This window comes from Akebia trifoliata, chromosome 12 (assembly GCF_017979445.1).
Source record: "Akebia trifoliata isolate Shusen 1 chromosome 12, ASM1797944v1, whole genome shotgun sequence".
Classification (NCBI taxonomy): domain Eukaryota; kingdom Viridiplantae; phylum Streptophyta; class Magnoliopsida; order Ranunculales; family Lardizabalaceae; genus Akebia; species Akebia trifoliata.
Genome location: NC_141386.1, coordinates 30,378,945 through 30,397,503, shown reverse-complemented (window position 1 = coordinate 30,397,503; position 18,559 = coordinate 30,378,945). Strand labels below are relative to the sequence as shown.

Sequence of the window (18,559 nt, the reverse complement as noted above, 5' to 3'; positions counted from 1 at the left end):
TTGGGCTTAGCCGACATATACGCGATGGAGAACTAGTAATTGGTCCTAATACAATTCATCTCTTTTGGAGTTATCCAAGTCCAACTCGAACCTACCCATTGATAGACCTACTTTTATTGTGATCATATCTCTGTGGTCATGTTCCCATATTTTTAAAATGGGTGGCATCTATTGGATCTTGTAAAATGGATGACATCTGGATATTGTAAAAAGTATTGTAACAAATAGTTGTCCCTCGATCCTACCGATGTGTGTGTTATTGGCACATTAGCTTCTATATATAATTTTTTCAAAAGAATACTAATATTAGCAAATGTGCCAAAATAACATTTTGTATTCTCTCTGTCAACTCACAACTCACAAGACATTCTTTGCTATTTAAGCCTTTCACTCCCTTTGTCTACTCCCCCGTTCTTGTCTATGGTAACAAAGTTCAATTTTGACAATTATTTGGCCCGGGTTCAGTTGGCTAATTCGGATTAGTTAAAAATTTAGAAAAATTGTATTGTATACCAATGATTTTTTTTTCTTTCAAAAAGCCCATCTTGCCCTATTTATTTTTATCAAAATTTTTTTTTTTTTTTTTGCCATTTGGGAGCCCGTGTTCAACTTGGATTCAATCCAGTTGATCAGCGAGCTTGGCTGAGTTATGTAAAATATGAGTTGAGCCTGATTTAGAATAATTCAACCTAATGTTAATTTGGGTTGAGGGTTTTACAACCCAACTCAACCCGAATCTAAAACTATATAATCCATATATATATATATATATATGGGTCTCGTTCCCCACCCTAAGCTTTACCCTACACTTTAACAAACGCGTTTTGTCCTACATGGGTTAGAAGTTTTGGAATGTGCTGATTTTTAATGAGGATGATCTCTATGGTGAGGAGATCATCCTCACCAAAAATCAGCCCATTCCAAAGCTTAAAGTGTAGGGTAAAACTTAGGGTGTTGAACATTTCCCATATATATATATATATATATATAATATTTGTTTAGATAAGAATTTTTTTGATACCGCCTCAGACAAACACCCCCAACATAGACCATAGATTATTTGCATTTGGATATGCAGAACCATAAATCTATGGTTCTTTGATGGGGTCGTATGTCAGAGGGAAGCATTCGATTATCACAAAGTTTAAGATATAAGTAAGGGTTTTCTAACTCTTCAAGTGGCATAAGATATGAGTAAGGGTTTCGAACTCTTAAAGTGGCATACTCAAAATACTCTCATAATGTGATCTGTGCTAGAGCCATAGATCTTTTCTCCTTGGATATAAAATTGCAAATATGTTTGGGGATGTCCAGATGTGTATCCCCCCCGGCATAAAATCTATGATTCTAATCTATGCCACGTCAGAAGAGTATTTCAGTATGCCACGTGGGAGAGTCATGTTATCACGACTCTTAAGTACATTTTTTAGCTTTTGGGTTCGAAGTTGGTAGGAGTTGGGATTTGCAACTCGCACTGTCGAGACTTGAGACTTGAGAACTCCACGGCGTCATTTGGATTTCCAATTCCCACGAGTGGAAACTCCGCTTAAATTGGGAATCGCAATTCATAGGAGTTCGTCGTAATGGCGCTTTGGAGTTCAGCATGAGTTGCAGGTCTTCGATATTTCGAATTCATCAAGAGAGCATCGTCCTGGTACGCCTAACTTTTATCACATTATATCTCCTTTTCATCCATTTGTTTTGAATTTCAGTGCTCCAATTTTACACCTTTTTTTTTTTTCTTTTGCAATTAAGATTTTAGGTTGGTTTGCTAGGAACTCTTAATTTGTTTATTGTAATGTAACCTCGATCTTTATTAAGAAGGTTTTGATTGAAAAATTCATCCAAATTTGAGAATTAGAACTAGATTTCTTTAGTTATGATGTTCAGATGGTGAGCGCAGAACAGAAGCTCGTGCCAGTGATATTGATTGTTGTCTTCATTGATCATTCAAGTAACATTGCTCTCTTTAATGCTGAATCCATGAAAGCCTCACTCAACTATGGCTAGTTACCAAAATAGAAATTAAACTGTTAATTAAGTCACTGTTTACTTATGAAGATGCCCAACTATTTTCAATTGTGATACAATTTAATGTGTTTTTTATGCTCAACCTGAGTAGTTGTGCTACCATTTCCAAAGTTGACAGTTTACCGCTTTAACTTTGAGAAAAAAGGATTTTATAGAACTTGACATCCTTTGCTGTTTGTGGGGTGTGTGGGGAAGGAGAGAAACATCTGCCATTTCGATTGGAAGTGGCATGCAGTCCACGAGGTTATCATTAACATTTAACATTGTGTTTGGATTGTGAGAAAAGAAGAGAAAATAAAGGAGTTTCTCTCCATTTCTCTTGTTTGGATCGTTAAGTGGGGAGAGAGAAGAGAAGAATGGTGAGTTTTCTTTTTCTCCAAAAGCGGAGAGAAGAGAAGAGAAACACCTTTAAAATATTTTATAAATCCCACTCTGCCTTAGATCTCTTTTAAGACATTTTAAAATTCCAAATTTGTCCCAATTTCTCTCTTGTCAATCCAAACATGGTGGAGAGAAACTGAGTTTCTCTTCTCTTGATGGGTTTCTCTTCTTTCCACTTCTCTCAACCCAAACAAAGTGAGGGTTTTTCTTCCTTCTTTTTTTTTTCTTTTTTATGGAAGAACTAAGTATCTATCAGATTAAATGGTCAAGTGTTATCAAGAACATTGAGCAAAATATAGCGTTAGCAGAGTGGTAAACTTGGCAGAAGAATTCGTTTGCTAGGTTGTTTTCCCATCAAAGAGGTCATTCGCAATACCAGATTTGGGATAGCAGGTGTTGTAGCCTAGGACTAACATTCTTCCATATGTACTCAATTAGATGCCCTCATCTCTTACAGAAGAACTGCTGGAATGCATTCGAATAGATCAATGCCTTGCACAAGAAGTAGCATCAATTTCGCCTAAACAACTACTTTCTTGGATCTACCCTTTTACGTGGATTAATATTGCCTTGGCTCATTTTTAGGTTCTTTCCCGTAACTTGTTAAACCTATATGGACACATTCCATTAGACAACATACAGGCCCGAACAATGATATCAGAAAAAGTGGTTTCCTTCTTTCCTAGTCATGTTTGGGCATCCATTAACATCATTTATTTAAAAAAGGTCCGAATCTACTAATCTCCGCCCACTTCATGGGAGAACCAGGAGGTTCAGGTAGTAGCCTTGAAGGATGACCATTCTATCCATTATGCTATCTAGAGAACTTTGTATCAAGAGCAATTTGATCATACGGATACCGGGCTTTCTCATCCAATTCTATGGAGCCAAATACGAGTGGTTGGTTAAACAATCTTTCAGAACAGAGGCTTCAACCTCTTTACCTACTAAATTCAATTGCTGTTAATATGGGAATTTGTTAGGTTGGTACCCTCAACCTCCTTTTGTTTTTTTTTTTTTTTTATTGGTTAATGTATCTTACGGTTCTAGAACAAAGTGGCCGCAGATGTATACTTCTTTTTTGTAGCCTAAAATGTTTGAAGTCACATCAATTTTCCCATTATTTGTTTGTTTACCACAGGAACCACTTCTGTTTTGATATTTTGTTAGTTATCACAGCAAGCATCCTTTTAGTTTATCAACATGAAGCATTTTTTATATCTATGTATTCTTTATTTATGTTCTCTATAGTTGTTGAGAGAAAAAGATTATGGTTTGGAGCATAGTTCAAGGGAAAAAAAGTGTTGAAATGTAGCATGTAATAATATTAAGGAGATGCTTTGGATGTGATTGCAAAATTTTGAGGAATAGTGTTAAATGCTAAGGAAAAGAAATAGGAAAAATTATGGAATAGTTGATAAAAGGGAAAAATGAAGATCCAACAAAACTATGGAACTATTTTTTTTTTATTGGCAAAATATCATTTCATTAAGGCGGCAGAGGTGACTGGCAAAAGGAAATAATACAAATAGACCAACTTAAGAGGACGCAATACAACAGATTTGGTCCCGCCTTACCCAAAAATCTTCGAAGAAGACCCCCCTAAATTCCTTAAACACCTTACACCAAAAAAATAGCAAGCCCAAAACTGACGTTACAATATTCTCAGCCGTCTCACTCCTTCCTTCAAAGACACTGCTGTTGTGCTGCTTCCAAATCCCCCAACAAATTGCAAATGGGGTGACACTCCACAAAACTATGGAACAAAATGGCACTCTAAAGAATATATGAAACTACAGAACAAATAATATTCCTATGTAAAGCACGGCAAAAAAAAATCTTCTTTTTCTTAACAGCCAAAAAATGACTCTTTCAGCATGATGAAGGCATGGTAGTTGTTTATTGGGATGCTAGTGGTGCAATTTAACCATCACTCGCCTTTTCCAACAGATAAAAAGATTCAAGTTTTTCCATAATTTGATGGAATGTATCAGATATTAAAAGATATTGTTAAGTACATGTGCTTTCATAACTAAAACTAAAGATAGTAGTTGAATTACCTAGGAAACTGGAAACCTATTAGTTGCAAACCATTGAGTGCAACTTAAATCTAGAAAAATAACATCAACCTTGGTTAATACCATTTGAAATTTTCTTGCAAATTCCTTTAGGTAATCAATTTCAACCATTTGGGCCCTGAATTGGGGACAGATGGCTGCTTCCACCTTAGTCTGTGTTTGTTTTCTTGAATTTTGTGGAAGTGTTCACAAAATCATCTACGCCGAAAATTAACTAGATCTTTCCTTCTTGGCCAATATACCTGATGAACTAATGTTGAATTTCAATATGCTTGTATTGGCTGTGAAAAACTGGGTTTCCTGAGCTGGCAATAGCTGGCACTTTGTCACTAGTTCACAATTGGATTGAACTGTAATAACTTTCTTTTTAACCATACCACATCACTTGTAGATGCAGTGCAAGAAATATGTTTTGCTTGAGTTAATGATCAAACCAATTTTTCTGCTTCTTTGAAGACCAAATTGTACCCTTAAGGCCATGGAAAATGAATATCCAGAAGTGTGTTTTCTTGTCAATTGAGCTGACCAATACTTTCTTCTTTTTTTATCAGTAACCCTGTTTTTTAATGAGATTAGGAACTCGGTGATGGCGGGAATTGAACCCAGGTGTATGGTATCATCACCCATAGACTTGACCAACTAAGCTAGCTGGCACCTACCAATACTTGTTACAGTGCCTATGGCATGTACTGCCTTGTATTTTTGTGAGATAAAATCTAAGAGCCAACCAAATTTTGGTAAACTAGTAGTTCGACTTTCTCATCTTCATCGTTCATTCAGCACTTTGTCATCCCACATGCTTACATCATTGCATTTCTGAATTTTCATCAATTAATGACTTGTGCCCATATTATATCAAATCATCAACATAAAGATGATCGAGAAAATCAGTATACCTCTTTTTCTTTTCTTTTTTACGTACAGATGTGGCACGCTTTGACATGTTGATCTTCTTGTTCATTGATGTGTGAGCTAGATTTGATCCAGACAACAACTGATACTTGGTTTCTCCTGCATATAGTGAACTCTGTGCTCCTTGTAATATTGTAGTTTTATTTTGTTTTCGTTGTGTTTGATAACCTCCAATTTGTTTTTCCTTTTGGCTTCATTTGCTCACATAGTGTTGAAAACATGTCATTTCTTTATTCAGTTTCATGATTTATCAAAATCCTCAATCTTAGGCTTTCAATCAATTTACATGACCCAGACCTTGACTTCTGTCAGCAGTGCTAAACATGATAATTATTCACTTTCAAGTTACTAATTTCCACCCCCATTGCAGCAACTTACCGAACAGAACAATGGACCATACCAATGGTTTGAAACCGTATACCTACTCAATGCTTGTTCCCTCATACTTTTATCGTGTAGATGTTTCCATTTACAGAAGAAGAAAAAAGTGTATAAATCAGACAGGGACATGTTTATTGGCACTCAACATGACACGAGGTGTCCAGCATGCTGACCCATAGAAACTGGATCTGCTGGCATGTCCATAGAATTAACTTTTAAAACTAGAAATATTATTTCATATAAGGTATAAAATAAATTGTATCTAGATGAAGAAATTTACATTGAAATCATTGACTGAGTAAACAATAAGCAAATATAAATTATAATTTGTTCAGAGAAGAGATTCAATCTGTAGGGTGTTCATGTTAAATTTTCTTTGATCGATTCTTACAATATATATATTGTGTTTCTTTGAGTTAACAAGAAAGCTTCTATATCTGCATCACTGAATTTATCTGGAAACCAAAGATAATAGGTTCTTTGACCCAATTTCACTGGGACTGGTCTAATGCTCCCCTTATTGATAAACAAGGGACATGATCCAACTTTTGATTTTTTTTTTAATCGATGGACCTTTTATGAGAATTTTAAGGTTTGTCCAATGCTTACAAAATCATTTTCACTGTTTTCGAACCTTAACAGGTCTCAAAAGTTTTAACTATTGACACAGTGAGGATTGCTCCGAAGAGCATTCATTGAAGTTGACCAGATAAGGGTGCAATGGAGTGACATGTATTGGCATGAAAACAGACATCCTGGTAGTCAGTCTCTCTGAAATTGTTTACCGTTTGGAAATCTTTGAAATTTCTTTATGTTCTGTCTTATGCATGAAGAAAAACCACGATCAGTATCAACTGATTAGATTAAAACTTTTTATTTCAACAACAGAAAAGGAAAAAAAAATAATAATAATAATAATAATAACAATGTCCTTTGAAAATGTCAGCGTTGTGAAACTCTTTGATATTGATACTTACAAAAGCTTTAACACAAAGCACATGCACATGTACACATATTTCAGACAGTACCACTTGACTGGCCTTTCTTGCTTGACGGAGCATGGACAATTAGGCCCCTCTGTTTTGATTGCCTGAATTTGATACTGATCCCTATCTTGTTTCAGCCCGTGGCCCAAATTTTACACGAAAACGATTTCAAATTGTGAAGAAAAGACAAAAGAGGACACTTCAGTGTGATGTTGATATCTTAAACATGTTACTCACAATGATCCAAACCTAATATTAGGTCATCCCATAAATTGTTCCAGCATGAAATCGTATTTATTTAGGTTTTTTCCCTCTTGAACATAGGATTATAATAAATTCCATTGAATTTTTGGGCTAGCCCCCATTCTTGAGGTGGTCCACTTTTTTATTTTATTTTTAAATATATATAGTTAAATACAGATTTATATTAAAGTGGTCGAGATGACCAACAAGAAATTACCACAAGAGTTTACAACTAGCAATGAACCTCTCATGCGGGAGATAAAGAGCAAACCCAATCCCATTTTTCCAACAAAATCCTCAAAAAAGAAAAAAAAGAAAAAGAAGAAAAAGAACACGTAAAATCACTAAAAATTTTACACCAGAAAAACAACAGTTTTTTTGTCAATGAGACCGTATACGAACCTATAGATGGCATGTAGTAGGGTTCATTACTGATTATAACCCAGATTAGTCATATATTTTTTATAATTAATGAAATACTTGAAATTCAAAGTTTCAATAAAAACCTATGGAGATCTAATATTGTCATTGAACTCAGTTTCTTCCTAATTTCAGAAAAAAAAAAAAAAAACCAACTGCAACTTCAAGTAGTGTAAATGTGCAATAAATTGTGAAATTTTTTATAAGTTAATATAATAACATTATTATTACGTTTGTGGAATTGCAAAAATAATTCCATATTTTATAAAAGTGAAGAGTAAAGAAAATTTTGAACTTTCATATAAAACAGGTGACATAAAATATTGTATGGAGGATGTTTTAATATTGGAAAATAATGTTAAATGCTTGAATATTCTCATGTTGTACAATTACCTTAGATTGTAAAATAAAATGTCAGAGATTATAGTAAGTTTCAAGGTGACTTAAAATTTCAGATAACTTAGGTTTCAATTTTGAAGGAAGTTTTTAATTTATTTGGTCAAACACAAATGCTTATTATGTCCATAATAAATTATAGAATAAATTATTATCACTTTTAAAAATTATAGAAGCATCAAGCATGCATAGATGATAACCAGTTAAAACTTATATCGATTATGGTTTAATTAATTAGATGTAAATGTGGGTCGATTTCAGGTGATCTTGAACGAAGCAAACGAAAAGCTTAATCCCGATTTCTTTTGGTTTGGAGATGGAGAGATCAATCTGAAGCTGGGGATCAGGACACCCAATTCATCAACTTTGCTAAAACCTTCTACTGTCAGTTGTGGTAGTACTTGATTACTTTAAACAAATTATTACTGAGTCAATTAAAATAAACTAAATCTAAAAATACTATCTAGTGGAGATAGGATAATTTATGATCTTGTCCATGTGATCGCATCGGGAATTACCCTTTTACATGCTTGTCAATGCTGTTATAGATTCGGTTTCGGGATGTCTGTTTTTGTTTAAGAGTTGCAAATTTTAAATTTTATTTTGTGATTTTGAAATTTGGCTTAGACATTGTGTTTTAATGTTTTTCGAGACATTCTCGAATGTGTTGCAGCCATTGTCTCTGGTTAGGCTTCGAACCCAGTGCATAAAAACCATTGTAATTTAAGAAGAATTCCACCTTGTTAAAAATAAATTGGGTAATATTAAATTAATAAAATGTAATTTATTGGGTCATTATTTAATTATAAAGGTGGAACAAAAAAAATATTTAAAAATTGGTTGGGATGCATTGTTTATCTTTTTATGGTCAACCACCTCTTGAAGGCACTAGTACCTAATATTGACTCTCTAGGTAGAACAAGTACTCTGTGGAATACAGTCAAGATAAATGTATAAACTATTTGATCATGGTCAAGGCCAGGTATTTTAATGAACCATCTAAACTATTTGATTGATTTCACTCATGTTGATGGTCACTTGTGATTTCAAACATGTTTTGCAATATAATTCACTGCGGAAGGATTGTTTATAAAATGTTTCACTATCATTGATGGTAACTTTCGATTTGAAACATTTTTACTACATAATTTACTTATGATTTTTTTATATATATCTATTCAGTTTAAGGCTTTATCGATCTGATCGATGAATCAGAGTGGAGAGTCGAACAGAGTGAAGTCCATATATTGGAGATTAAAATTAAGACCAGCTTTGTGATTAGGATTCAATCAGTCAAATACATGGTCCACTGATTGAATGGTTGTGATTAATGAATTGGAAGGGCAACCATACCACACCATTTTAGTTATAGAAAATCTAGTTTAATAATCGATGAAAGTGGTCATTTGGCCTTATAGTGCTTGAAAACATAAACCTTCTGCGATTGAAAATTTGTTCAAACTGCAACATTAGAACTATAGAACTGTTGAAACTGCAACAGTAGAACTATAGAACCTCTTAACAATTTAACTAATAAAGATCAATTACCAGCGATAGAGTGATCGTTAGGCTTTATTGCTGCTCCAAAGTAGAAATTTATGAGACCTAACTAGCCGATGGAGTTTAATTATCTATGATAGATTGCTTATTAGGACTTAGAAATCTCTGAAAAAGAACAGTAGTTGAAATCCCAAAACCTAAATATACTGATTGATCCCAGGTGGGGAGTAACTGTAGAACCCCAACTGTAGTGTTGAAACTAACTGATAACTGCCTTCCTCATTTAAAGATGAAACCAACCACAAATATATATCAGACAACAAATGCCCACACATTCATGGCTTGGGGTATTTTATTCACAATCTTATTAATAAAATAAGGAAAAAATAAGGCACAAACAATATATGGGACCATCATTCATCAAGTCACCATGTTCTCACAAGCTAGAACTGATCTTTGAATTAAAAAAAAAAAATTGGGCAAAAATAAATAAATACTGATAATCTAAGGTGATTAGTTGTGGATGGGTGGTTTCCTGTGGGGTTGCTCATAATCCATGACTACTACATCCTTGACAACACCAATTTCCTTAGAATCTATACTTACGTCGGTAACATGAGGCCCAGATCCTATCAGTGATCGCGCTCGCCTCTCCGATCCCTACACAAGACCAAATGATAACCGTTACACCGCCATCCGTCCCTTGCACAGCCTACATGCATCTCCGTGCATCAACATCTATAATTATACCATTTATTTTTCAAATTCTATTTTGTACAATTGTCGAGGTGAAAGCATGCAAATGACATGCACATACATGCATGCATGGGCAGACCATTTGCTCTTTCTACCTTACTATTTGGACATGGTGGAGGAGATGGGCCATATGTCTTGGTCACCACGACTCCCTACACACTTGACTCCCTAACTACTTTACTCCACACCAATCTTCAACAGAAAAGTATGGTGTAATTTACCTCAATTTTAGTTGTCCATGGCAAACCCACATCAGAATACATTATAATCTCTCTTCCTGCAAGTTCCATCACTATCAATAATATTAAACAAATATATTAATATTCATACCCATATTTATTTGAAGAAGAAGAAGAAGAAGAAGAACATTATCTGATATTTAGTTAAAACCATTATCTGATGTACAATAAACAACCAGCCCGAAGGCATTGAAACAAATAGAGTGCACAACCCATATTATAAAGTTATGTGGAAGGTAGTTGTAGCTGTGTTGGTAGTATAAATTGTAAGTCTTAAGGCTCTACTAGTTCTTCATTCTTGTGTTTTAATTGAGATTGTAGATGTTAGATGTGAGAAGATAGACCCTCGAGAAGGGGAAAAAAGGGGAAGAGAAGAAGGGTGGTTCAATTGTGAGAGGGTGGGTGTGTCTTAGGTAGAGAATAGTCGAAGTTGAACCCGGGATGTTCACCTTGTTTCTTGTGAGGTACATGCCAAGGAATTGAAACAAGGGACTTGATTCGAACAACACCTTGAATCACACTCTTCGTTTCTTTAACTTCGTTTAGTAGAGCATCAGAATCCTTTGGCTTTTGAGTGCTTGCACCAACCAAACTTTTATCGATCACGTTTTCCATGTTTGTTGCTCCTTGTCTTCTTTCCTTTGAAAGGGAAGACTTCACCTTTGATGGAACTAAAGTCTTATCAAGTACAGCCTTCTCTACATCCTGCATCAGAGGTCAAAAGTGATGTTACTTACTTGACCATAATATGATTCTAGAATCTATTTTAGCTTGGTTCAGATTAGAATAGCTATTCCCCCATAATCAGAAACAAAAATCAACTAAAATGAAAAAGGTTACCAGCCCCTTCTTTTTTTTTTTTTTTTTCATTTTTGGAGTTCTGTTTCTTGTATTTTTGTGTAAAAGTAATGTTTTTGCACTTAGGTATATAATATTTCAGATCACAATTGTGTAAATAGGGTTGAGGAAAACGACTATTATTCTAGATTCTGAAATGAGTTTCTGGAAATAGTATAGCCAAATGAGATTCTAGAACTCGGTTTCTATATATAATCTTGTTCTGACAATCAAAATCAGAATCTCTAAAAAATACTATAAAATAATTTAACATTTTGCACCAACCTTGCCAGAAAAATGAACTTGTATATTAGAAGCCTTATGGTTGCCACGGCCGCCTAGACGACGGCCATTGCATGTATGCATAGAAACACATACAAGGAGGAGGAGAAGACGAGAAGACATGATTGACATTATAGGAGATAGAGAGCTAGAGAGAAAAGTTTGAGTGTGTGTAGTAGGTTGAGGGGCAGTAGTATTTGTAATGGTTGGAGGAATAAAGAGCATTAAATGCAGGTTTTGTAAGAGATGGAAGAGTTTCTTCAAGAGAACATGTAGATGTGTGGGTTAAGAGACTTGAGAGGGAAAATGTAGATATGGGTAGCCACCCTTGTCTCCTCCCACTCTTACTTTTCAATCAAAACTGGGACCCAATAAAACATAAAGAGAAGAACAATGTACAGAGTCAGTGTGAATATATATAGAGATAGAACTCAAGAGAGTCTAAAGAGAGAGAAAGATACAGACAAGAGAAAAAAAAGAAAAAAGTGTGAGGCTGACCACCCATTTGTTTCTAGCGAGGAACTCTTTCTCAGTCCTTGTCTGTTTTAGATTTTTTGCTATTGCATGGCTTTGTGGCTCCGTGTTTGTTGCTATTGCCTACCACATTATTTTCTTGAACGACTTACTGTTGTAAACTATACTATATGGTATAGATTATATATTATTGGGTAGACTGGTAAAAACCAGAAACTTTCTTGGATGGATGGAAATGTCTTCTATGCCCTTGAAAAATTGTCCAATGACTCAAATTAATCCGTGTACAACCTTACTCGTATATTATTCATTTAATAGTAATTGTGTTTATGTTCATGTTTGGATTGTAATTGTATTGTGTTTGATAGCAATCGTGTTGTGTTCACAGCTTATGTGTTAACCTCAACATGTTTCGACCCAACATGTTTATTAAATGGGTTGGGTAAAATTTCAAAACACCCTTGTCTCGACATGTCTGGACCCATTGCCACCCTAGCTTGATGTATGATTACTCTGATCAAAGAACTCTAGAATATCGATATGCATGTCAAGAGAGAGAGAGGAATAGAAATTATTGAGTTAGTGGGAGTCAACATGTTTTGAGAATGTGACCCATAAAATAAGTATTAGATGTATGTATTAAATTGATAAAAGTTTCTGAAATTTTAAGTGATGGATATGGAAAATTTATAAAGGGGCAATAAGAGCAACCGATCATCGTGGACATTAATGTTTGAGCAATCAAGAAATAGTTCATAGAGTGGATGTAACGTTAGAACCCAATAATCGTGTAGTTCATTCACCTACACGTTTTTAGGTTTTTGACTTGCACAAGGATTATATTATTACAGAGTTGTCAATAATTAAGAATATATCCCAATATATTAGAAATAGAAATAAGACTTAGACGGAAGTTTTGATGGATAAGAATTCTCTTAAAAGAGGATCTCTAGGCCTTTTATTCTCATCTATTTAAATGGATTGACACCCTATAATAGGCACATACAAAAAGCGAGTAACAAATAAGAAAGATAGGATTTTGAATCGTAGTAATCTCCATCAATCACTAAAGCCTTAGGTTGAATCAATATAAAGAGGGAAGGGAAAGGAAGGTGAGTCTGGAAACTAGAGAACGATTGGGATTTACGCATATCAGATAACATATTAGTTTATCTATTTAACTTATGACACAAGATAAGTACCTAATCTTTAATCTTTAGAAGCATAAATAGATTTCTTAAGATATATACATGATTCTTGATCTTGAAAAATTATAGACTAATAGTTATGTGGATAAAGATTTATAATAGATTAAATCTCCCATGTAATAAAGATTGAGATCTTAAGTAAGATTAGGAAAGACAAAATATAAGAAGTGTTAGAAAATAAGATGTATCGTACAAAGATACAAGAGATACATCATATCATTGTTAGGGCATCTCATCCTAGATGTAAAGCTATGATGGAGAAGCATATATCTAGTATAAATAAATTAATATCTTTTATATTAGAAAATATTAGTGATTCACATATTTAAATAGTAGAAAAGATTTAGGTTAATTAGGAATTTAAGATCTTTATATTAGCTTACTTTCTATATATTAGTGTGATGTAATCTCTATAAATACCCTATTAAAGTGAATGTAATAATCATTCAAGCTTCATTAATAAAATCATTATTTAGCATGGTATTCGTGCTTAAACTCTACAGAGCATGATGTCCTTTGGCGATGATGCCACTCCCATTGCCAAACCTAAATTTTTCTTTTTTTCCTTTATTAGTATTTCACTTTTTTCTAATAAAAATAAAAATCTTATCTTCCTCATACAAGCATCCCTACCACATCATCATGTCTCTCAATCTTTGTTTTTTTTTTTATTATCTAAAATTTCTTCAATGAAAGTTTTTCTATTTAAGTTGTACAATTCTTATTCATATGCTTTTGAGAAAAATCACAACAAACCTAATCTAGTGGACGATTGGCTTTGATAGGCTTTAAGAATGAGCAAGATGGTACAATAGCGGACGTCACAGACAGACAGAATCACAAAGATTAAAGATTAGATGAATCATGTTGCTCCATTCCACTCTTTCCATAGCCAAATCTTTTGTGATCGAAAAAAAAAATGAAGATGCACGCCTTGATTAAAGAGTTGGATATAGAAAAGAAGAGTCACGCTATAATCCCCTCACTTGCTATAAGGCATAATTCGTACTAATTAAATGTAATTAATATGAAAAATGAAAGAAAGATAACCTATTATATTGCATTCTATGTTTTTTTTTTTTTTTTTAAATATTTATGATGAGGATGTTCAGACGTTCAGACTTGTAGGCCTGACTAGTAAGAGTGAGGCAATTGGCCTCTTTGAACATCATATCTCGCCCAAACCCCCCTCAAATACATACAATACCTTACAAAACACATATATCAAGTAAGTCGGGATAAATGCATATGGATAATCAACGATTAAAGTTAGGACCTCGGCGTTGATTTATTATATTGTATTCTAAGTTGATATCGGCTAAAATGTGTTAGGTATGAGTCCCTTCCAGCTAATTCTTTTAAATTTTCACAAATTTTTGGTGGTCCTTGTACCATTAAACCATTTTTATTTAAATTGGAGAATGATTCAGGTTCACTGTTCCCATATTTATCGTGCATGTGTAGCACAAGGAAGGTAGATATTTAAGGAATAGAGTGAAAGGGCCCACAATTTTTAAAATAAAAAACAGGGTGGACCCCACTAGTTTATTTGAAGAAAATAAGTGAGGCCCACAAGCTTGTGGGGAGTGGGGACACATAAAGATACTTTGGGGAGGCAAAGGTGCATGGTGAATCTCCCTTTGCACCTCTATTAAGGGACATGAAGGAGAGACTTATAACGCAAGTAGCGGGATGCATGCCACGTGGCATAAGACCCATGTGCTATAGACCTAAGATGTAATGCCACGTGGAAATGGGCCGCCAAATTTGATACAGTTATGTGGTCCATCAATTTGTGGTTTGTTTGTTTGTGTTTTTTGTTTCTTGGTTTTACGTTGCTTTGGAGCGACAAAACTCGGTCCCGAGGAGACTCGGGATTTGGACTCAGGGTTGACAAATGGATTGGACTCGCTTGTCTTGTAAAAGTCAAGCAGGTCTCGCTCGGCTCGGCGCCGTTGTCTCTACGGAGCATATGGTGTGCACTGCGCATCTACTGTTAATTTAGCAAGAGTTGCCAGTTAACTTGATGAAATATCTCTTTGACCTAAAATGCCTAAAACACCCATTGTCTTCAACTTCTAGTATTTTATTTTAGGGTAATTTACTAACACCCCACTGGGAAATAAGCGAAATTAGGGCCACCCCTACCAATCATCCTTGTGTTGAAATTACAAAAATATCATTCGATTAAAACAATCCAACTTTGTTTGATCTAATTGTTCTAAACCCAAAAAACATGAGATCGGTCTCAAACCAAGTTTTCTTCTATTTAAATCTAAATATTAATTTTTTGAAGTTAAATCTCATAGTTTTCATTTTTTTTAATCTAATTTCATCGAGTTCATCTCAATCTAATCGTTTTCATTTCATCCCAAAGACATTCTTTGACCTAATGCTTAAAATCTCCACATGAAAAATAGTAAAACAAATAAAATCGAGAGACAAATATGAAACAATGAAGAAATTGAAATTAGTAATGCCTCCTCATGTAAATATTAATATTAGTTCTACCCCTCACGTAGTAAAAAACATAAACAAGATTTTTGCTTGATTTTTTTTTACAGAAACTTAAGTCTTGTGGTCAAAATTATTTAAAGAACTCACATGTGAGTCCAAACATCCACTCATTAAGTGCATGAAATATGAGATCTTTAATTTGATTAACAAAAATCTAACCCAAAATTGAAATAGGATTCAACGACATTAATGGTAAGACTTCAAAGTAATGGATCTAAGGAATCAAATCCTAACATTGTCAAGAACGATGACCCTAGCATGAATATGTGAAATAATGGTGAAATCCTAACTTCATCTTCTTCTTCTTCAAGAAGATGAAGTTAGGGTTTTTATTTTAATTCAATGGTGTAAAACATTTCAATCCAACAGTTCAAATTAGATTTTTTTTATTTTTTCAATTAAAACAATGGTATTTTGGTATTTTAAATGCTATAAAGGTAGTTTGGGTATTTGCACAGTAGACTGTCAATTGAATGAACATTGGTAACGATTTGAACAGGTCTCCTTTCATTTTTCCCTTGCTCATGATATGTTGGGAATCTCTTATGATAATCATCCACGCCTAAAACGTATTTTGATGACTAAAGGTTGGATAGGATGGTCTTTACGTAAGGAAAATCTAGGGGGTAGACCTCATCTTATTCTCGAGATTTGAAGGTAGGAGGAGATCATCTTAAGGTCTAGGTTGAGGGTAAATTTTTTTTTTTTTTAATACCATAAAGGTTGAATATTGAGTTTCTACTTTGTACATAAAATCAAGGATTTTGATTAGAGGTTGAAGGTTATGATGTTTTTGTCATTTTTAAAGTCTCTCGTGGATGTTGTAAGTCAAAGGAATGCATAAACAATTTGAAAATCAGAGAGATAACTTTATTTATTTTTTTTTTTTTTATTTTTTTTTTCAACCAACTCGAGATGGGTTACCTCAATATCACACTTTTAAGGATAATTTAATTGTATTTTTTTGTAAAATTGGTGATATTAATATAAGAACATCTCCAGCAATGCTCTTTAAAATAAAGAACGCATTTGTCAAAATATGTTATTTCAACTAGCCTAAGGCTATATTTGGATTGAGAGAAGTGGAGAGAAGAGAAGAGAAGATAAGAGAAACTCATTTCTCTCCACCATGTTTGGAGTGACAGGACAACTTTGAAAATTTAAAATATCTTAAAAGAGACTTAGGGGGGCAGAATTGAAATTATAAAATATTTTAAAGGATTTCTTTCCATTTCTCTCCACTTTTGGAGAGAAAGAAAACTCACATTTATTTTCTTTCTCTCTCCAATTCTTTTCTCTTCTCTCCCGACTTAACAATCCAAATAAGAGAAATTGAAAGAAGCTTGTTTATTTTCTCTTCTCTTCTCTTCATTTCTCTCAATTCAAACCCAACGTAAAATTTATTCAGCATTCCAATAGACTCAACAAATCTTTCATTTGTTGAAAATTGACTCAAATCTTAATAAGAATTATGACCTCAAATTTTGGAAGCCAAAAACACCATCTGTTGCCACAAACTTCTAGAAAATGAAATTCTAAGAACTTTGAAAAAATCTATATATATATATATATATATATATATATATATATATATATATTCACCGTTGAATTTTAATTTTAAGTTTTGGAAGTTTCGTATCCATCCATTTTCAATACCTTAGATCAAGTTAATTTAATTTAATTTTTTTTTTCTTTTGTGAATATGAGTTTTTTCATAAAGTTTAGAAGGATGTTGTGTTCAATTGTCAATGTGATAATCCATGTGGACCCAACGATCATTTGTAAGATTTGAAATCTTACTTAGTAAGCAAAGTATTTTTATGACTTTATATTATATTTTTAGGGACTAACTAGTTGCACACCAATAGTAGTTGGTTGCATACCAACCTTATTTTTTATAACCTCTAGTTTAACTTTACGAATTGTAATTCATTATTGGTATTAGTGATTTCGTTTTCTTTGCTTGTGTAAATTGTAAGCATGCTTGTTATACGACCAAGTATTTTCATACAAAAATTATTGAACAAATTCTTATAATTTATATGAGCATGAAAGTGAAAATTTTGAAGTGATGGAATACAATTAGTAGTGGGTGGTGTGCAACTAGTCGATCCGTAATTTTATTAATAAAGAGACAAGGCACCCTTGCTACATGTGATCAGTCTTGGTCTCGGTTTTTAGTTCGTTATTTTAACTAGAGGTAGTAGAGAGTCTGTTGGACCCTAATTTTTCATTTGACTCTATAATAAAGAGTGTCTGTAAATAGCCTGAGACAAGAGATAGGTTTACTTACTTAGTAAAGATTTCAAGATCGTTTCGCTCAAATGGATTACCACATTAGAAATCTAACGCCACAGCCCTCTAAATTTCATCAAAAACTCATCTCCAAAACAAAAACTTTTGAGGGGCTTGATCCAAGGTTTTGAACTACCAAATTTCCATATAACTCCAAAATTTAAAATTAAAATTCAAGGTGAAAAATAACATTTTTTTTTTTTTCATAGAATTTTTTCCTCTTCAACCCTGAAGCATTGGATCTTGATTTTTGATGTTACAAGGTGAGCCAAAGAAGCATTAGTAAGGGTGAAATCGTTACTAACTTAGTAAGGCTAGTGGGATTCTAAATTTTATGGGTTTAGGCTCAATTAACGCTATCACCCCGTCCCCTCCTCCTGCTAACTCTTTTTCTTTCCGTAATTTTGTCCCATTCAACCAAGTTTTTATCTATTCTCACATTTTGGAATCACATCTTACTATTTGCTTCTCTCTCTCCTTTTCACTTCATCTGTTTTGAGTTGTGCTACCATCAATTAGTTACATGATGACAACTTAGTAACAGTAGAGGGTATATAAGCCTTTGAAAGAGTTGTTTTCACATTTACTTTTAAAGTCGTGCTGGAGTGACCTCAAACTTGGAC

The 18,559-nt window shown here is 33.7% G+C and overlaps 1 protein-coding gene and 1 long non-coding RNA gene across 4 annotated transcripts; one reads left to right on the top strand and one right to left on the bottom strand.

Annotated features, from left to right (window-relative positions):
• The first annotated feature begins 1,428 nt into the window (after positions 1-1,428).
• LOC147389431 (uncharacterized) lies at positions 1,429-8,454 on the top strand. The gene is made up of 3 exons (XR_015170907.1): positions 1,429-1,654; positions 6,426-6,541; positions 8,090-8,454. It is a non-coding gene; the product is annotated as an uncharacterized LOC147389431 (long non-coding RNA).
• Positions 8,455-9,606: 1,152 nt separating this feature from the next.
• On the bottom strand, positions 9,607-11,823 carry RGF6 (root meristem growth factor). Of its 3 annotated transcripts, none has more exons than XM_086419063.1 (4): positions 11,446-11,823; positions 10,773-11,028; positions 10,306-10,376; positions 9,607-9,988 (listed from the first exon to the last, which is right to left on the bottom strand). In XM_086419063.1, exons 1-4 carry the CDS (start codon positions 11,665-11,667, stop codon positions 9,842-9,844), a joined length of 696 nt encoding a protein of 231 aa, XP_086275189.1. In that variant the 5' UTR covers positions 11,668-11,823; the 3' UTR covers positions 9,607-9,841. The 3 variants fall into 3 exon arrangements, with proteins under 3 accessions (XP_086275189.1, XP_086275191.1, XP_086275190.1); XM_086419065.1 differs by having other exon boundaries at positions 10,306-10,361; positions 10,833-11,028; positions 11,446-11,822; XM_086419064.1 differs by having other exon boundaries at positions 10,306-10,361; positions 11,446-11,820.
• Positions 11,824-18,559: the final 6,736 nt, after the last annotated feature.